This window comes from Phytophthora cinnamomi, assembly GCF_018691715.1.
Source record: "Phytophthora cinnamomi strain GKB4 chromosome Unknown Contig83, whole genome shotgun sequence".
NCBI lineage: Eukaryota > Oomycota > Peronosporomycetes > Peronosporales > Peronosporaceae > Phytophthora > Phytophthora cinnamomi.
Genome location: NW_027151016.1, coordinates 150,013 through 168,950, shown reverse-complemented (window position 1 = coordinate 168,950; position 18,938 = coordinate 150,013). Strand labels below are relative to the sequence as shown.

Genomic DNA, 18,938 nt, shown 5'->3' with positions numbered 1-18,938 from the left:
CCGAGACTTGAGTGCTTGAGGGCAAATGGGGAAGTGAGTCAATGGCCGTTTCCTTCCCAGGAAGCAGCACAAGCTGTGCGCATCCCAGGATTCACAATAAGTCATCTGGGAATCGTAATATCGCCCAAAGTGTCGCGAACATGCGTTGCTTTACATTCCCCCAGTTCACGGTTGACACGCTGGGTCTTTCAACACCACGAAATGGACAAGATGAACCCGTTGCTGGAACGCAGACGCACTGTGCAAACTTTGTGCGAGCTTCGTGTTCCCATCACAAACTGCAACCCGATCTTGATTGGCGATCTCAGGCAATCATGGGCTGCGTTGCGAGGCGCTGATGGAGTCACCACTGGATCCGAATCTTTTCCAACGGTACAGTATTGATACAGTTCAAAATCCCAAACATCAGTTGGAGTTCAAATTCCCCACGGTTGGAGGAAGATGCTCCAATTCATGTCTGTACCTTGATTGCCACCCGCTGTTCTGCTTAGTGAACAGCTGAAAAGTTGGCTGCGTGGTGGAGGGGAGGGGGAGAATCAACCAGCAGCAGGAGGATCCAAAGTTTATTCGTTGTCGTCTGTTGAAGCGTATTTAATAGTCTTCAACTTTCGACCGCCAGAAAAGCTTTTCTGTTTTTCTAATTTGGGGGGGGGGGGGGTTAACGGCGTTCTATTTGGTGTTAGGTTTTATCTATAGAAGCCTGATATGCAGTTAGACGAGCTATCAATGTGTTCGTCTGTCGAGGTAGAGCGGTAGTTGGTTTTCTCTGGAGGTGTCCAGCTGTTCTCCAAAGGTAAGCCTGAGGATTTTGCTCACGATCAGTCGGGAATATACAACTTACGGTCTCCTTACTCTTGGCGAGAAATTTTGCTTTTCTGCTTTTCTAAAAGCAGGTGGCTCATCAACTGGGGTGCGCCACACCATCCTAATTTTCATAATCAAATATTGCTGAACGAGCACAAATACTTCGCAATATTATTGTAATATTGTAAATGGACGAGGTGGCCCGCATCCTGACGTGCAGCTCGCACTTCGAGGTGCTCAAGCTGGCTGAGCCTGGCGCCGTGGCCGTCTTCGTGGCGGTGCAGCAGGTCCGTCGGCGCTACAAGGAGCTGGCGGTTCTCGTGCACCCGGACAAGAACCGAGCTTCTGGTAGTAGATGACTGGTGGTAGATACTACAAGCACGTAGACTTCATATATTCTGATGGAACTGTGTATTTCGCCTGGCAGATGCCGAGGCTGCGTTCAAGCGGCTGAGTGAAGCCTACGAGTGTCTCGTGGACGACGCCTCCCAACGAAGCTATCTGCGAAAGTTACAGCAGTCTACCGGTTCTGCTGGTAGAGCTGGCGTCAAGTCCCCCAAGCCAGCCAAACCCACCTACAAGTATTACAAGTCCAAGCGGAAGCGCAAGGCCTCGGAGCCACCAGCTGAAGCTGAAGCAGAAGCAGAAGCAAAGGGACCACTGCCTAATAAACGACGACGCACCCCAGAAGAAGTCTGGCAACAGTTCCAGCGAGAAGAGGAGGAATTGGCACGACAAGAATTTCATGCCAAGGGGTTCGAGCGAGTCTACAACTCGGCGCCCAAAATGGCTGCTAAGACCGACAGATATGGGGATAATACTACGCCACCGCTCGCTGTTGCGCAGACGGAGTACCAGAACATCCTGGACTCGAATTTGGACGCGAAGGCGAGAAAGTGGACAACGTGGAGCAAACCAAATTCGAGGCAGACTGAATCTCCGGCGGTGGCTGCAACGAAAGTGGATAGTGATGCCACCGATGCCAATGATCTAATCACGGCACCGGCAAGTTTGATCTGCTGTTTGCTGTGTCGAAGAAAGTTTCCGACAGCGGCAGCTCTTGGTCGGCATGAAGCCTTGTCCAAATTGCACGCGGCGAACTTGCAGGCTCAGAAGACGCTCAAGTCAGCCGATGGTCCATAGTTTAATGACATTGTCTTGCCCAGCTGTGATCAATGCGCCTTTGTGGATCCACCGAGTGCATGTGATGAAGCTGTGTTGGGTCTCGAATACAAGCGCCATGTACATCCGCGATGTATCGACAACGTAGAGAACTTCCTCCGAGCTGCAGGCCACTAGATCCTCACAAACTTGGAGGGAGGAGATCCACTTGGTGGCTAACTGCAACACGGCTGGTGCTTTCCTAGCCGTCGGGCGGTACAAATTTCCATACAAAAGCAACCGACCGTCCTTGGTGGAACACAACAGTCGACCGTTGGAGAGCGCTGCTGCAGCATATACCGGGGAGCCCACATTGTCAAGTCGTCCAAGGTGCGCAAAGGTTTTTGCGCTGAATAGCTGAATAGTACCATCATTTGATCCCGTGACAACCACAGAACACAATTCGGAGTTTGTGCGGCCTGGGGCTACTGTGGCAGCGCTATTGCCACTGCTCATATCAACAATGCACTGAACAGTGGCCTTGTGAGCGTAGTATATCCTGGAACACGTCACGTGATGGTCCGATACGTGCTCAGGATTGAAGATGAGCGAGCTGAGATCCCAAAAGCAAACGGACCCATCTGCAGCACCTGAGCAAAGATGGTCGGGTTGGACGTCAAAACAAGTTACGCGCGAATGGTGAGCTCGAAGTTCATAGATACACTGCCCAACTTCCGCATTCCACAGACGCAATGTGTAGTCGTCGGAGCAGCTAATGACGTAGCTTGGGAGCGTGGGAGGCATTCGCACTTGTGTTACGTGACCTGAATGCCCGGTGAGAACATGCAGTAAGCTGAAGGCGCTGGTTGTGCAGTCATACAAGCGCAACGTGTTGTCGTGCGAGCCCGAAGCTAGCCAACGTGAGTTCAAACCAATGCAAGATACTACGTCGCGATGTCCGTAGAGTGTGTGAAGGCACTCAAACGTAACTTGCGACCACACCTTGACCGATCCATCCACGGAGCATGATATGATAAAACGATCATCATGCGCTATGAGTGCACAAACACTCGCGACATGCCCAACGAGGTGCTCTGGGCGGAGAGAGACAAATGGCGCGGGAACTGTCGACCACTCACTGCTCAAGTTGTTACTTCCCTCGAGGCTATCGACGTCTGCACGCGGTGAGTGCGTAGTTCGGTGCAGCGATGGGCGACGAGATCGAGACGTGAGCTGCGGAGTTACCGAAAGAGTTCTGTATCAGGCAAGCCATCAATCTCAAAATTGGAGCAACAACTCTGAACGCAGCACAATATCCCGTACCCGGCATCAGCTTGGTTTTCAGCAACCACCGACATTTTGTGTCCTGTTCGCGGTCTGTGAATTCCCGAGTTGCTTGTACCGGGGAACCTCACCTCACTCATTTTAGTTGAGCCCTGCACCGGGTTCTGTGGTTGTTGCGAGTGTTCACCACCTTCTCCATTAACGCAAACCGTTTCGAGCTTGTATCCCTCCATTAACTGGAGCAGTAGCTCGCCTTCTGTCTGTCCTTGAGTGCTCTGCTCATCGCCATGCTCAGGTCGCGCGTGTTGACTCTTGATGCCTTGCTGCTCTTTTGTACTGGGCTGGTCCTTGTCCCGAACCCTCTCTTCTCCTCTTGTGCCCTCTCTTGGTCTCTGAATCTGCCTCCGTGGGGTCGCCATTGCCTTTTCATTGTGATGAATTCCTCGCTGTCTGGAGCTCAAATGACCCGAAGTTGACGGTTGGTGCGGCTGGTGCACTGCTCGACGTGGGGACGGCTGGCCATGCCGCTCGGCTTCAAGCCGTTTCTCCCGCTCCAGACGATGCAGAGCACACGTGCACAATGGCGGGTGTGTGTCCTTGCGAGACACGCGCGATGGGCTGGGCGGTGCGACGCCAAACCACATTGAGCAGCAAATGCTCAACTGGCGTTCCGTTCCTGCTCTGCTCAATAAACGACGGCGCTTTTAGCCACTCCAACTCGATAGCTCGCGACAGCTTCGCTCACTACAGCTTCAACATGCACTTGCTCTTTTTTTAAATTCTCCTGCCAGCATTACTGTGACTCCTGAGCGTCGACTTGCCCTCAACAGCTTTCTTCCTAGAAGTGAGTGACAATATGTTTGGCTTGCATTCACAAACATAGCTGCGAATGATTCTCGAGTGCGCCTTCATGTCGATAGCGCAAAGTCGTAGCAGTACTGTATATTTCATCTCAAGTCCCTGCACCAACCCCGTTTTACCAGCACCGGGTCCTCCTGGTGAGGACACCTTTTCCACCTGGAGGGAGGCATTGCCCAAAGCTCAGCTTATAGGTGACGCATATTGAGACGGAGAACATCAGGAAGCAAGTCGTGAAAACAAGCACTGAACTTCGGTAAGAAGCCAATATGGCAGGATCAACCACTTCTGGTTATCATGTTGGAAAGTGGGCACAACAGAGTTGAGCGTGACCCATTTTCGCTTCAAGTAATTTTCTGTGTGGCACACCTAAATCACGACTCAAATAATATCGAGCGCTGGCAACTCGGACAATAATGGCGGACGATGGTGCGCTTCCTCCTCCTCCTCCTCTTCCTCTCTGCGTCCCTGTGCTCACCTCTCTCTCTGTTTACGTTTATGCGTGTGCGTGTTCGCCTCCTTAGACAGCGTGATCCGGCGGCGCCTGCTGACGCGCACCAGCACCGTGGGCAAGTCGGGGCTCAAGAAGTGCGCCGAGACGATGCTGGGGCTCGTGGAGCTGCTGGCGGACGAGGCCGTGGACGACGCCACGTGCCGCCAGGAGCTGGACGCGCTCTTCTGGGACCTGGAGCAGCTGGAGTTCGAGGCCAACAAGACGGAGATCTGGAACTACACGTGCGACCGCGAGCTGGAGGAGTACGAGACGCTCAACGCCGAGATTGACACGTCCATCGGCCGCGCGGCGCGCGAGATCGAGGAGCTCAAGGTCAAGGTGCACGTGGAGAAGACGGTGCGCGCCTACAAGGAGGAGTATGAGTCCATCGCGCGCGTCATCAACGAGCTGCCGTCGCGCAGGGCCATCCAGGCGGAGATCGAGACCCAGAACCGCCGCCTCGAGGAGGCCACGGCCGCCATCCAGGCCGTGGACGGCAAGCTCGAGCTGCGCACCAAGCAGTTCGCGCTGCTCATGAACACCATCCAGAACCTCAAGGCCACGCTGGACGAGGACGCGCTCATGGAGGAGCAGGAGGAGCAGGAGAAGCAGGACGAGGACATGGAGGACGTCGAGGCCAAACAGGCCAACGACGACAGCGGGCGGTCTCCGTCGTCTCCGTGATGCAAGCATATTCTAGCGACAGGTACGGGGTAAGATCAAGTGTTAGCTGCTCTGCGGGCTGTGTATTTTATCCGCTATTCGTCGGCTAGTCTGCAAATGTCTTCGTATTCTACACGGTCCAGGACCTCGCCTTTAAAGGAACCCGAGTCGATCCGGATGCGCGCGCAGAAGTCGTCCACCGAGATGTCCAGCAGCTTCGCGACGCAGCCTCGGCCCAGTCCGTTCACGATCTGGACCTTGCGTCCCGGCTTGGGGATCACCGTCTCCAGGTCGTCCTGGTCCAGGCGCAGCACGTCTCCGGAGTCCAGCAGCTCCACGGTGGCGCAGAACTTGTCCTCCACGGCTTTGACCACGCCCTTGCACTTGTAGTAGTGGCCGTCGCCCACCTTCTTGTTCGTGACTTTGACCACGATCCCCGTGGCGACCCAGTTCTCCTTCCGCTGTCGCTTCGCCTCGTCCTCCAGCCGTCGACTCTTCTCCTTCCTGCGGCGCTCCTCCTCCTCCATAATGGCGTCCACCATGTGCCTCTTGCCAGGACGCCTGCTATCACTCTCAGCCTCCCTGTCCTTCTCCCGCCCCCCTTCCGCTGCGAACACGTTCGATCCAGCGTCACCAAACACTGCGGTCTCCTTCTTCGCCGCCGCCTTCCCGCCAATGGCCATCGTGATCTTCTCCCCGTGCTCGCCGCGCTGCAGCTTGGTGGGCTGCTGCTGCGTCGAGTCCTCCTTCTCGCTGGCGATCTGGAGCTGGCGCGCGATGAACAGGCGGTTGCGCTCCTCGTGGTCCAGCTCCGCCTTCTTCTTCTTCTCCAGCTCCTGCTGGCGCGCGATGGCGCGCGGGTCGCGGTCGACGTACTGCACGTGCCAGCCCTTCTCCGTCTCGTCCACCACGCACTTGCCCGTGCGCCCCAGGTACTGCACGAAGCTGCCGAGCGTCTCCCACTGCGTGGCGTTCATGTGCACGTGCAGCTTGTCCTGGATGTACTCGTTGTACACGTGCGTGGCGCGCACGCGCTTGGTGCCGTGGCGGCGGCGCAGGTTCTCGAGGAAGGCCTGCTCGAACAGCTCGCTGTAGCCGCTCATGAACTTGTCCGGGTCGGCGGCCACGATGAGCATCTGGCGCTGGTGCGCCTCGGACGTGGTGTGGCACTTGAAGCCGTTCTCGTCGCGGCACTGCTTCTGGCACACCTGGCAGAACCAGCGCAGCTTCTGCAGGCCCTTGGCCTTCATGCGGATGCCGATGGCTTTCGGCGTCAGGAACTCGTGCTTCCCCATGGCGATGCGATGGCTACACTCGCAGGAAATGAAGCACTGGGAACGGAATATTGGCCATGAAGCGAAAAGATGGATTGGTTGGCCAAACCTGTCCTGTACCTTATTACTCTGTACTGCACAGCGTAGACAACAGAAAATGCTTGCGAACATCACAAAAATTCCGCAATAGTAAACGTAAGTCGTTTTGTTATCCTGTAGGATACAGAGTAATTTGTGCCCAAACTCGCTGGCTATTATTATATATAATTATAGAAGGGCTGCGCTAACAGCAATTCAATTGTTTCTATCTCAGTACAACATTGTAAATGATGTCTATAATTTTGAGCTTGAAGCTTGCGATTAGAAAACATTCATTCCTGCAACCAAATAAAATTTGGTGCAAGCTGAGTAACCAGTTCACACTCCATGTTATGTGATGAAGAACGGTATCTTTACAACTGAGCCACGAAGTAAGAGATTCTCTCGTTTCCCCTGCATTTCATCTTTCTAACTCTAGATCACGCACAACGCACACTGAGGTAAAACTTTCCGGTAGTTTAGTGAAAATTATAGTGTAAGATTTATTGTACATGTCTACAATCGAGCATTTATTAAAGTAGGGCGTTGTATAACAACAAACGCGGCGTTCTAATAAGTGTTTAGATTTGGAGCTACGTATCGTAAAATTCGGATTCAGTGAGACGTTCTGATTGCAGTGTAAAAAGTAAAAGATACAGCTTATACTTGACTTGAAAATTGCTTTTAGCGTCGTAAAAACCTTAAATTGTTCGCATATTTTCTAGAGTTTTACACCAGTCTCACTGAATCCTAACTTTACGGTAGTACACCTACGTTCCGAAAACAAGGTACCGTACTAAATAAATGCTTGGGATACACTGTACGATAAAACTGACTTGGGATACACTGTACGATAAAACTGACAATTTCATGGAAGGTACATGTGTGGTCCAAGCCTCCAGGAAGTTCAAAACTGTGCGCTTCAACATGCGGGTACCTTCAATCACCGGACCTGCTGTACCTGATCATTGCTATCTGCAACTGGCGGGATGCAAGCGAGTTTACGTTCCGTCATCCATTTCTGCGACCAAGACAAAAAAGTCTGACAGTCAAAGTCTATAAGTTGTAGTAAATATCCATTGGGAATGGTCACATTACCGCACAGTCTGGTGCAACACGACGTTCTTCAAGCGAGCCAACGAGTCTTCAGGCTTATCTAGTATTGACTCGCGCCGACAACAAATGTTTGGCGTTTTCATCCACTCCGTAATGGTACCTTCCAGCTCTCGCAGCATCTCTTCTGGCAATGGAAACATGTTCGGCGTGAAGCGTAGTTCTGCGGGGCTATCACTCTGTCGTCAGACGAAAGAGAAGTGTCAGAATACTACGACATGAAGAATCTGCAGCGACTTCTGTCAACACAGCCCTTCTTACCGTTTCAGTCAATAGATTGTAGAAGCCCACGAGTGCCATCGAGGCATCGAGAGCAGGAAATCCACAGCCTTGGAAGTCAGACGCAAGAACAAATTGTACCCCTCCCTCCAAACTCATATCTATCAGCGGCTGATCCCCAGACAACAACCCCGACAAAGAAATTGGTCGGTGCCCGAGTCGTGGGTCGGCCCCAGCTTTGTCTCCTGTGCTTGATCGCATGAGATCGCTCACGCTTAAATTGCTCAGTGAGTTCACAATATTCCCATCTCCTTGTAAAGCTGCTTCACTCTCCCGGAAAAGATCCGCTGCATCCGCAGACATGCCTTTTGTCGCTGCCAATAACGCCGAAAACCGTTGAGACGCCGTACTGTGTAGTTCTTCCGCTTGTGTGTTCTTTGTTGCGCTGGGAAGAGTTGGAAACCCAAGCGAGAGTGTTCCCACAGGTGGCAATACCCCAGTCCATTGTAAGGTAGGGCTGAGAGCAGTTCCAGCTTGAGGAGACTTCCCATCGAGGTAGGAGGTGCTATACAAATACAGTTCGAGTTAGTGTTCATTTAACTTTCACTGGTTTCACCCAAAAGCTTACCTGTAAAGCAGTTTGGAAATAGAGGCATAGTCCTTCCAGGAACTAATATTTGTGTTTTCAAACCCGATTGCGAGTACTTGGGACTCGCCACCTTCGCGTCCTGATATCCGAAGTAAGTCCTGCGATAGATTGTACGGAGACGCCTGGATTTTCGGCGTAATATCACCACCGCTGTACATTGCCTGAGGTCTGTCCGACCATTCAAACTGTTTGTCCGACGACCACTGGGGCAAATGATTTCCTGCGAAGTCGTTCCCCGCCCCAGCAGCTCCCGGGTCAGGTTGCCCTAAATAAGCACATTAATCACGAATTGAGAAAGCACAACGGTGCTATCCAGGATAAGGAACGCGTACCTCCTTGATCCAGCAGCAGCTTCAGATCGCAGTCGTCTCGATGAGCTGGCACCTGTCCATATGTTTCCTGACACGACGGACACTTGTACGCCTTCGACAGCGCTTGCCTCAAAATCTCATCGAGATTAGCCCCGGGTTTATCGGCAGTGTTCGTAGGCACGCGCTGCCACTGCAGCTTGTACAGTAGGTCGAACGCAGCGTTCGCCCACAGACACAAATTCGGGGTTTCCGGCGTAAACGGAGCCATAGCCCCCGAGCTCCGCGGCGGCATCAAGTCCTCCATCTCTGCTATCGCCGCCGTCACGTTTCCCGTGACGGTGGACGACGATTGCGAGCTGTCGGGCGAGTCGCTCGACAACTTCCGGTTCGGCGTGCCCTGCACCGACGAACGCTTGGCCTTCTTCGCCTTTGCGGGCGAGTCCGTCTCCGCGGTGTGCTTCACCGCGCGCTTCTTCCTCTTGGACAGCACCAGCACTGGCTCCGACACCACCGACGTCTTGTAGCCACATGAGCCCGGACACCTCGGCACTGCAACCTCCACACGGAACCTCTGCACAGCAATACTAATTTAGCTCTTCAATAAATAAAAGAAAAGAAGACGTGTACCCATGTTGCTCACCTGGTTTAGGTGGTTCTTGGACACCTCGGCGATGCGGATCGCCAGCGCGCTCTCGCCGTTCTGGTCGAGGCACTGGCCGCCCAGGACATGCAGGATCTCCTGCTTCTCCACCACGCGACCGCTCTCGTACAGCAGTTGCACCGCTAGCAGCCGCTGTGCCGCGCACTGGGCGCAGCGAGGCCCAGAGCGCCGCACGCGCAGCTCGAACGTCGCCTTGCGGCCGAACTGGTCCTTGTACCACGTCTCGGGCGGCTGCAGCGCGATCTCCAGCGCCGCGTCCGCCGCCTGGTTGTCGCCGCCTGGACACTGCGCCGCAGTGGGCGTGGGCGCGATGGCCACGGCCGCTGCATGTTCCAGCTTCACCGGAGGGATCATCTCCAGCGCCACTTGCCTTTTTCGTGCCGTTTCTTGTTCTCATGGGTTCCAAAAAAACGGTAAAATGAGTACATTATGTGCGCCACATGATATTTCTTAACATGGATACACCGTGTGTCGCCACCTCATCTCGATAGCTACACGTCATGGGGTGCTGTTGCGAGTGGCGTGCGCCCAAGCCGCTGCGCTTCGTGCTGCCGGGTGTGATCGTGGGCGTGATCCTGTACCTGTACACGTCCTTCGCCGTGCTCTCGCAGAGCCGCGTGCTGGCGGGCGGCGCGTCGCCCTGGCAGCTGCTGCTCTTCCACGGCATGACGCTGCTGCTGTGTGCGTCGCTGACGCAGACAATGCGCTCGGGCGACTCGTTCCTGCCGCGCCGCACGCTGAGCAAGGAGAAGCTGCAGGAGCTGCAGCGCCAACCGGCGGACGACGCCATGGTCGAGAGCAAGATGAACGGCGGCGTGCGCACGTGCCGCAAGTGCCGCGGGCTCAAGCCGGACCGGACCCACCACTGCTCGACGTGCAGGCGCTGCGTGCTCAAGATGGACCATCATTGCGTCTACATCAACAAGTACGTGACCGAAAATATAGAAGTTTTTGTGTGTGGAAGACAGATGGCGGACAAGTTGAAGTTGACGGCAACTTTGTATGCGGTTGACAGGTGTATCGGATACTTTAACTACAAGTTTTTCGTGCAGTTTCTGGGCTGGAGCGCGGCCACGTGCTTGTACCAGAGCAGCCTGCTGTTTCGCTACGCGCTGGCCGAGAGTCTGGATCGCGCAGCCACGCTCTACCTGTTCGGCAAGCTCGGGCTGTTCGACCCACACTTGCAGGTCTGTAGATCTAAAACACTTGGAGGGAACTTTTACCTTGCTTGGTTTGTGTGGCTGACTGGTGAGTGTTCATGTTCGTTTGTTGTTTTAGGCTGTGTGCGTGTTCTTTAGCAGCACGTGCTTGGGACTGGCGCTGGCGTGCTTCTACCTGATGCACTTGTACTTCGTGGCCAACAACTACAGCACGCTCGAGTACTGCGAGAAGCGCGACGACCCCGAGTACATCAACTACTACAACGTGGGCATCCTGCGTAACTTCCAGGAGGTGTTCGGTACATTCCGCGAGCTCCCGTACTGGTTTGTGCCTCTGCACAGCCCGAGCTTCAGGAAGCGAGACGGGAAGAGCTTCCCCCTGAACATCAAGTACACCAAGCTCGACTAGAGAAATTCAATAGATCCCGCAGCGACAGCGTTTACGTCTGATAGGCATCTTTGCGACGCGTGAATAGCAAAGTTATGATCGCAGAGCGGTGAATACTGCTTATCAAGTGCAGGCATCCTAGTGACGGGCTTCGATCCCTCTGCTGGGTCGTCGCGCTGGCTGCGGAATGGACATGGTGTTGTCGGGCGATTCGTCAAAGCGCGTCTGGTAAAAATGCTCGATGGCCTTTGCGTCTGCTCTAACTGAATCTGTCACGGAGTGTGGAGGCAGATCAATCGAGTCGTGCGGTTGGTGCGGGGCACCCGTTGCTAGCGGCTCTGGACGATACATGGCAACTGATCCCCTCCTTGGTGACAAACTGGTCGTGATCACGTGAGGACTCGCAGGCAGTGGTTCCTCTGAAGTGCTAAAGAACTCAATCACGCTCTGACGTCGCGGGTGTTGGCTGCGGAGTGCTCCAACATCATCCAGAGTCGGTTCGGTCGCAACCATCTCGCTTAGTAGTCGATGAAATCCCTGAAGCAGAATGTTTCGCTCTCTCTTGGTCGCAAGTTCTAGCACAACTCGACCACGGTGGTAACTCCGGCACGCGATAATTATCCCGCGGCGATAACTCACTTTCTTCGACAATCGCGGAGCTTCCGGGTTTCCTTCCTTCAGAACTGGTATCACCTGGTCGATGTCGTCTAAAGCACGAAGCAAGCATCAAAACACTGTCAAAGATCTCAAGCGATCCAGCAGTGGCACTACTTACGTAGATTAATCTGCGGTTTTTTCTTCCGCGACGGCGTCCACGTGAGGTAGCACTCGCCAGCCTCGGTATTCAACACGAGTTTCAGCTGGATTGTCTTCAATGCTCCCGAGATACACACCTTGCTTGCTGAGAATCCTTCAGCCAACAAAAGGCGAAAGCTGGCGGCCGAAATGTTATCCTGCTCCTGAGCGCGCTGGGCCGCCAGCCGGCCTCGAGCAAGTTGCAGCATGTGCTCGCTCACCTCGTGCCAACTCCGCATTCGTCGATATCGTCGGTAGAGCTGTTGAATGAGGAGGATGGCACCCATGCGGTTTCCGACATTAAACACGAACGTCCTGCACCAACGGAATACGCCATTATCAATATAGCTACAAGCTTCTCATACGAACCAATTGACAGTAAACTCGTACGCTGAGCGGTGTCTGAACATCGGGTACTGCTGCTCCTTCTTTAGGGTTTCTCCCTGTTCATCCAACTGACTGTTAGTGATGAGTGCATTCCAGCAATTTGAGTGCTGCAACGTGCCGGTGAGTCTGGTAGCAGTCCGAAGAAGCGTTGAACCGTCCGACAGAGACTCTCCTCGCTCCAGGCTGCTGGCTCGACCTTGACTTCGTCCAGGAACAGCGGCTCGCCGTTAGCCGCGGTCGGTGACGAGGCCTGGTTGCCGTTTGACAGGATCCGCTTCTGATCTGGCGCTGGCGGAGGCAGTGACTTGCTCAGTAGACTGCCCATGATCTCAGTCGCCTTGGTATTTGCCGCTGTTATTGAGTTCGTCGGCTTGGATCAGCTTCGAGAGATGGCTGGCAGCGAAGAGTCACAACAAGCGAAATGGACGGACGACGCTGGTCGGCCTAAAACGAGAGAGAACTATGATCAAGATAAGGTCAACATGAAAGCGCAGGGCACTGAAAGCGAGCTGCAATGATAGTGTCGTGTTGAAGGATAAATGTGGGCGTGGTAAGGTTAACGAACTTGTGGTAGAGCTGCTGCGGAGTCCGCAACCGCTAGTGACGCCGTTATGTGGCCTCTAGCACCAGCGGCACGACCTCGCAGTTGTCAGGTCGAAAGTCAATGCCACGGGCCATGGTGACGGCGCACACAGCCTGGATGAAGCAGACGTGTGACACCACCACCACGAATCGCTCAGGTACCGCGTCGAACAGCTCGGACAGGAAGCACCTCGCTCGCTCGTAGATCTCTTCGTCTGTCTCGTGGTGCGTGGGCGACCAGAGCACGTCGTGTTCGTGCTCGATCAGCGAGAAATCGACGTCGGGGAACTTGTGCTTGATCTCCGACAGCGGGCGTCTTTTGTCGAACGTGTAGCAGTCGAGCACCTCCCTGCAGCTCTCCATGCACAGGAGCGGGCGGCCGGTCACTTGGTCCTTGGCGAAGAAGGTCTGCGCCGTCTGGATGGTCCTGGAGAGCGGCGAGACCACGACCCTCTCGATGGGGGGCATGCCCTGCTGCAGCTCAGCCGCGATACTAGGCGGGCCCTTGGCCTTGGTGTCCTCGACGCCGAACGGGGTCAAGTCCGGGTCCAGGAACTCGTCAGTGCGCGCAAGCTCGTCCTCCCAGCGGCCAACGCCGTACTTCTGCTCCGCCACGTTGTGGGTACCCTGTGCGTGGCGCACCAAGTACACCACCTTGACGTTGCGCTTGTCCCGCAACAGCAGCTCGAACTGCTGCTGGAAGGCGCCCCAGGACGGCGACACCCTCTCGAACCGCTTGAAGAGCGACAGCTCGGCTGCGGGCACCTTTTTCGGCGCGAAGAAACCCTCGACAGCCTTCACGACGCCAGATCCGTTGGTCATTTCGAGGCTCCTAGTGACTAAAAGACCGACTGTCACATGATCTGATTTCGTCGACGAGAGCGAGTGGTTGAAGCGCGCGCGATTGGCTGAAATCCGGGTGCGTGTAATCTCAGCCTGGACTAATTTTAGCGTAACGGCCGCCACGCTCAACGCTCAACACCGAGCAGACTGACATTTGCGTCCAATTGCGCGCGTCCAGCATGACGGAGACCTGCGCCGATGACTCGCCCCGCGCCGCCCCCGCCGCCGTGCAGGTCGTGGACGGCTTCTTCGTGCCCAAGGCCGTGGTCGAGGACGACGCCACGACGCCCCTGCCGCTGTTCAAGCGCTTCGAGATGGTGCCGGCGTCCTGGAGCGAGTTCCAGCGGAAGCTGGCGCAGCTGGAGAAGGAGCGGCGGCCGGACGGCGCCTGCAGACAGATCAAGGTCGTGTACTTCCTGCGCCACGCCCAGGGCACGCACAATGAGGCGCACGACAAGTACGGCTCGCCTCGCTGGGAGGACGAGTTCGCGCGCACCGAGGCCTTCCTGGATGCCCCGTTGACCCCGTTTGGAGTTCAAGATGCCCAGGACAAGGGGCGCCCCAGTGTGCAGGCGGAACTGGAGAAGGGCATGTCCCCAATTGAACGGGTCGTGGTGTCGCCGATCTCGCGGGCGATCCAGACAGCGCAGAATTTTTTCACCAAGGAGCAGGTACCCGGCCAGCCGTTCACGTGCATCGAGAGCTGCCGCGAGACCTTCGACTGCCACACGTGCAACAAGAGACGACCGCTGTCGGAGCTGAAGCGCAGGTTCCCGGACGTGGATTTTTCACGCTTGACGGACGAGGAGGACCAGCTCTGGTCGACAACGCATCGCGAGACGACAGCGGAGATCCAGAAGCGAGCGAGGGAGTTTTTGCTCGAGTTCTTCCGCGAGGTCCCGGAGCGCTACGTAGTCGTGGCGGCGCACCTGAGCATTATTGAGGCGATTTGTGCCGTTACATTGGGCTCACAAGTGCGTCCGAGCAATTGTGAGGTCGTCCCGATCGTGCTCGAGGCAGTTTGAGCTCCGCGGGATGTGCAAGTAGTACAAGCGGGCAATAAGTGCCGATTGATAGAACCCCGTTCGCCCCTTTGCCTCAGGGGATAAATTGATACACGAAATCCAAGCCACCTTGGCTTCTTTATTGCAAGTGAACATTTTTTAGTGTATGATGATGGATTCAGGTTTGGCTTGCATCCTTCAACTGTTCAGTTGCTGTTCGCAGCGCCTTCGAACAGTTCAGGCGATGCAGGTCTAAACTGCCTCCAGCACCAGCGGGATAACCTCGCAGTTCGCGGGGTGGATTCGGATGCCCAACACCACCGCGCATAAAGACTCCATGAAGCCCGAGTGCGTGACCACCGCCACGTTATTCTCTGGGACATCGCGGAAGAGCTCTAGCAAAAATACCTTGGCGCGCGCCTGCATCTCCTCGTCCGTCTCGCGGTGCGTCGGCGTCCAGAGTTGGTCGTGCTCGTCCTTGATGGCTGAAAAGTCCACGTCCGGGAACTTGAGCCTGAGCTCCGAGACGGAACGCCTCTTATCGCACGTGTGACAGCCGAGGACTTCGCGGCAGTTTTCCATGCTCACGAACGGCGCGGCGGGTACTTGGTTCTTGGCGAAGAAGTTCTGGGCCGTCTGGATGGCGCGCGAGAGCGGCGACACGACTACCCGCTCGATGGGCGGCATGCCCTTGTCCAGCTCCGCCTTGACGCTGCTAGGCCCTTTGCTCAGAGCGTCATTGACGCCGAACGGTGTGAGGTCCGCGTCCAGGTACGCGTCGCTGAAGGCGAGCTCGGATTCCCAGCGCTCGGTACCGAACTGCTTGTCCGCGGCGTTGTGAGTGCCCTCGGCGTGACGCACCAAGTACACGGTCTTCACTCGCCTTGTGACACTCGCAGCGTCCTCATCCTCCTGCGAGGGCTTCCCCATATGGGCGAATTTCCGTTGGAACGCGTCCCAGGACGCAGGCACGAGCTGGAACCGCTTGAAGAGCGACGCGTCGCCTGCAACTGGCGCCTTCGCGGAGAAAAAGCCCTCCACTGCGCGGACCGAGGTGGGCGGCATGGGAGCGGTGTGACTGCTGCTGCCACCTTCCTGCGCAGAACGATTGGGCTCGCTGGACTCGGTCATGATCGACTACGGCCCGTAGTCTACGGAGGCTGGAGTGCTGCTTGGTGCACTCGTGCGACAATGGCGTCCGTCAAGCATATGAATAATTCATATGCTCATAGTGAATGTAGGTATCTGATCTACGGACTCAGATCTGAGAACACCCCACCGAAAAAGATTAGCACCGAGTGCAGCTTCCGGAGCATCGCAGCAAGACACTGCACGCGACAGCATGTGCCTGCCTGCCATCGTCGGACATTGTAATTATACATGCAGACAACTCCGGTCTGTCGTCGATCACAAGTCGAGGGCAGCAAACCCACCACTGAAGGTGCTGCATCGGTTGATGTGACCTGGGCAAATTCTGGAGCTCGCTCTGCTGTTTAATCCTTGACTGCGTGAACATCTTCACCTGTTCGGAGTCGGAATCGGACCACGGAGATATCCGTGTAGTAGTAGCCCACCGTTGCCGTCGATTAGCCGGCACCACTCCCTTGACCGACCGACCTTCTGCGACAGCACTCAAGCTTCAACTGGCGATCGCGTAAACGGCGAAGTGGTGACGCCCAGCAAGACTTCGCCGCCTTCGGTACTGCACTCGCGACTGCCATGATGTCAGCGGCAGCGAGGAGCGAGTCCTCCAGCCTGCAGCTCAACGTGGAAGAGCATCCGTGCAGGAAGCTCCATCTCGGTGCGCGTATTTATCGAGGAGCTGTAAGAATGGGGATCTAGCAGCCATCAAGCCGAACGCCGTCGTCGCCGGGTTTCGTCAGGGGCAATTTGCCTACGCGAAGCACTGGGGCGAGACGTTCGTTCGCTTGGGCGCCGATACAAGTACAGTACAAATTTGAGAACATGTACAGATTTGACATTCCTGTGGTCGTGAGCCCATACAAAACCTCAGTGTCGGACCGTTACATTTCTCAAAAATGAGAAAAATCAGAAACACCAGACCATTATCCCGACTCGCGATTACAGTGCACCGGATGAGCTGCTCGCCGCTGACAGGCGAGATCGCCATTTCTCTCTTTCGCCTCACCCCCAGAGCAGCACCCACCACCACCATCACCATCGCCCCTCTAGCCATGACGACGCAGGACAGCAAGAAGCCGCTGCGCAGCGGGCCCCAAGCCAGCAGCGCGCCCGAGCAGAAGCGCGTGCGCCTCAGCCCGCCCATGGCACCGAGGTTGCTGCCGCCGCTGCCCCCGCTCAGGAACTTGGCAGCTCAGCCACGCGCCGCCTCTTCGCCTCCTCCGCCGGCCGTCAGCAACACGCGCAAGCTGGCAGAGCTGCGGCGCAAGTACCTGGAGGACATCGCCATGGTCATCCAGGAGCTGCAGACTGTGCTGACCTTCTGCCCCGGGTCGGCGTGCCCCGAGTCGCCCGTGGACCCGTCGGTCGTGCTCAAGCTCGTGCGCACAGTGCAGACGCTGGAGAAGCTGCGCTCGCTGCTGCTCATGAACCCGGCGAGGCTGCGGCGGGTGTCGCTGGCCCAGCTGGACACAGTCGAGCAACAGATCAAAATGAACCTACTCCCGCTCGCCACCTTGTTCCGCAGCTTCGACGGCGAGCAGCCGCCCAACAAAGGACGCGGCAACGCACGTGCCGCGTCGCCTATTGCGGACGACAAGATCAAGTTGGAGCGGCAGCAGCAGCAGAGATGGAGTCACCACTGCGACAGCAAGTCGCCACGCTCGCCCTCGGGGGCGTCCGTAGCGCCGATCCCCCGACACGACTGGCGCTTCCTGTCGATGGCGCTCAGTCTGCAGTTGTAGGTTTAGCATTTCTATCCAGACTCGGTGTTATTGCCTATAACGAACGACTAATTTATTTTACTCCCAGAATCGACTTGAAATGTTGTCCGTGATGCTGGGCTCGCTGAAAAACCATTCCTCACCAGGATACGTTGAGTTACCTCAGTTACCTCGTCAAGTTTGACAAGCATAAACGTCCTGCATGTCCCTCAGCTCAAAACAGAAACCAGATTCGGCGACGCGGCGGTAGACAAGCCTCGGGATCAAATGTATCCGGGACTCTCGAACCTAGGCGTCGGAAGCTGGGTACGCATGGTACAGGTCCAGCGTGGTGTCGACTGCTCCCGCGCGTTCCCACTGCCGAATCACATCGCGCGAGCGAAGGTCGGCCTGCCGAATTGGCTCGGGCACGCGAAACTGCGAGCAGGCCTGGGCGATTGCGACGCTCGAGTCCAGCGACAACATGTGCCCTACAGACACGTAAACGGGATTCTTGACGCCAGCTGTGCCGCACAGTGCAGCTCCCCAAACCTGGAGATCGCACAGCACAGCACATCGCAAAGCCCCACGTCAATAGAATACGACACCCACAAGCTAGATAGCAACAGCACAGCAACCTTGCCAGATTTTCCTGCGAGCTTGACCAGGTCGTGGCTCTCCTCGCGAGCTCTGGCCATGAGACCTTTCACATCGGGCTTTGTGAGACCGTCCACGTGGAGGAAGGTCTTGCCCACGCCGATGGTGGGGATATTCTCCAGCACACCGAAGTGAGACGCCAGCCCAAAGCCCTGTGGGTGCAAGACGCCGTTGCCATCGACCAGCGTTACGTCCGGCAGTAGATCTGCATACAACCATCACCCTCCTGAACCCAGTCTTCATCCGACAAACTCTCTTCCACGCACCTGGGCGGCGTCGACGCAGATCGTCGTATAGCTTCGTTAGCGCTGGCACCTCTCGAAAGGCCAAGAATCCGGCAATGTATGGCGCAGGCAACGAAACGTAGGTGAAGGCCTCGTACAGCACCGACAGAGACGGGTACTCCAGTACGACGATGGAGGCGCAGGCGTGCTCGTTCGAGCCTTTGAGGAAGCTGATGTCCACGCCAGCGACTCTGCTGAGCTTTCTGCAGCTCTTGGTCTCGGCAGTCGCAGCCGCATCACCGACATGAGAGCCGAGATGCCACTGCACCACGTCCGTCTCGATCAACTGCGTCTTGAGCTGCAGCTGTTCCGCTGTGTTTCGCAGTCAATTGGTGGTTGTCAGATAAACCAAAGCGGAACATGCAGAGTGAAGAAGACGGACGATCCACCTTTCCACTGCTCGTGCGTCGCTTCAGCGTCTTGGCTGGCCATGGTGCTCATGCTCAGAATTGCGAGTTGTGAGCACAATGCGATAGTGAGGGGATTT

General features: G+C 55.9%; 11 protein-coding genes across 11 annotated transcripts; 5 read left to right on the top strand and 6 right to left on the bottom strand.

The window, feature by feature from the left end:
- Window positions 1-992: 992 nt before the first annotated feature.
- IUM83_11223 (uncharacterized protein) lies at window positions 993-1,947 on the top strand (the record flags this gene model as incomplete). The annotated part of the gene is made up of 2 exons (XM_067935771.1): window positions 993-1,152; window positions 1,232-1,947. 2 exons carry the CDS (start codon window positions 993-995, stop codon window positions 1,945-1,947), a joined length of 876 nt encoding a protein of 291 aa, XP_067784938.1.
- Window positions 1,948-4,463: 2,516 nt separating this feature from the next.
- On the top strand, window positions 4,464-5,224 carry IUM83_11222 (uncharacterized protein; the record flags this gene model as incomplete). Its single annotated transcript, XM_067935770.1, has 2 exons — window positions 4,464-4,476; window positions 4,572-5,224. 2 exons carry the CDS (start codon window positions 4,464-4,466, stop codon window positions 5,222-5,224), a joined length of 666 nt encoding a protein of 221 aa, XP_067784987.1.
- A 74-nt stretch (window positions 5,225-5,298) lies between these two features.
- On the bottom strand, window positions 5,299-6,498 carry IUM83_11221 (DNA/RNA-binding protein KIN17; the record flags this gene model as incomplete). The annotated part of the gene is made up of 1 exon (XM_067935769.1): window positions 5,299-6,498. The coding sequence occupies one exon, from the start codon at window positions 6,496-6,498 to the stop codon at window positions 5,299-5,301; it is 1,200 nt and encodes a 399-aa protein (XP_067784981.1).
- A 1,068-nt stretch (window positions 6,499-7,566) lies between these two features.
- Window positions 7,567-9,862, bottom strand: IUM83_11220 (uncharacterized protein; the record flags this gene model as incomplete). Its single annotated transcript, XM_067935768.1, has 7 exons — window positions 7,567-7,576; window positions 7,654-7,847; window positions 7,930-8,058; window positions 8,383-8,452; window positions 8,516-8,801; window positions 8,869-9,418; window positions 9,488-9,862. 7 exons carry the CDS (start codon window positions 9,860-9,862, stop codon window positions 7,567-7,569), a joined length of 1,614 nt encoding a protein of 537 aa, XP_067784937.1.
- A 146-nt stretch (window positions 9,863-10,008) lies between these two features.
- IUM83_11219 (putative palmitoyltransferase) lies at window positions 10,009-11,077 on the top strand (the record flags this gene model as incomplete). Its single annotated transcript, XM_067935767.1, has 3 exons — window positions 10,009-10,433; window positions 10,524-10,695; window positions 10,787-11,077. 3 exons carry the CDS (start codon window positions 10,009-10,011, stop codon window positions 11,075-11,077), a joined length of 888 nt encoding a protein of 295 aa, XP_067785094.1.
- Window positions 11,078-11,574: 497 nt separating this feature from the next.
- Window positions 11,575-12,563, bottom strand: IUM83_11218 (phosphoglycerate mutase family; the record flags this gene model as incomplete). The annotated part of the gene is made up of 5 exons (XM_067935766.1): window positions 11,575-11,631; window positions 11,696-11,763; window positions 11,832-12,166; window positions 12,242-12,290; window positions 12,353-12,563. The coding sequence occupies 5 exons, from the start codon at window positions 12,561-12,563 to the stop codon at window positions 11,575-11,577; spliced, it is 720 nt and encodes a 239-aa protein (XP_067785049.1).
- A 284-nt stretch (window positions 12,564-12,847) lies between these two features.
- On the bottom strand, window positions 12,848-13,642 carry IUM83_11217 (Phosphoglycerate mutase family; the record flags this gene model as incomplete). Its single annotated transcript, XM_067935765.1, has 1 exon — window positions 12,848-13,642. One exon carries the CDS (start codon window positions 13,640-13,642, stop codon window positions 12,848-12,850), a length of 795 nt encoding a protein of 264 aa, XP_067785047.1.
- Window positions 13,643-13,842: 200 nt separating this feature from the next.
- On the top strand, window positions 13,843-14,688 carry IUM83_11216 (phosphoglycerate mutase family; the record flags this gene model as incomplete). Its single annotated transcript, XM_067935764.1, has 1 exon — window positions 13,843-14,688. The coding sequence occupies one exon, from the start codon at window positions 13,843-13,845 to the stop codon at window positions 14,686-14,688; it is 846 nt and encodes a 281-aa protein (XP_067785089.1).
- Window positions 14,689-14,919: 231 nt separating this feature from the next.
- Window positions 14,920-15,798, bottom strand: IUM83_11215 (phosphomutase PMU1; the record flags this gene model as incomplete). Its single annotated transcript, XM_067935763.1, has 1 exon — window positions 14,920-15,798. One exon carries the CDS (start codon window positions 15,796-15,798, stop codon window positions 14,920-14,922), a length of 879 nt encoding a protein of 292 aa, XP_067784992.1.
- A 1,064-nt stretch (window positions 15,799-16,862) lies between these two features.
- Window positions 16,863-17,552, top strand: IUM83_11214 (Estradiol 17-beta-dehydrogenase 12-B; the record flags this gene model as incomplete). The annotated part of the gene is made up of 1 exon (XM_067935762.1): window positions 16,863-17,552. The coding sequence occupies one exon, from the start codon at window positions 16,863-16,865 to the stop codon at window positions 17,550-17,552; it is 690 nt and encodes a 229-aa protein (XP_067784993.1).
- A 267-nt stretch (window positions 17,553-17,819) lies between these two features.
- IUM83_11213 (Chaperone DnaJ) lies at window positions 17,820-18,892 on the bottom strand (the record flags this gene model as incomplete). Its single annotated transcript, XM_067935761.1, has 4 exons — window positions 17,820-18,062; window positions 18,149-18,372; window positions 18,434-18,763; window positions 18,841-18,892. The coding sequence occupies 4 exons, from the start codon at window positions 18,890-18,892 to the stop codon at window positions 17,820-17,822; spliced, it is 849 nt and encodes a 282-aa protein (XP_067785091.1).
- Window positions 18,893-18,938: the final 46 nt, after the last annotated feature.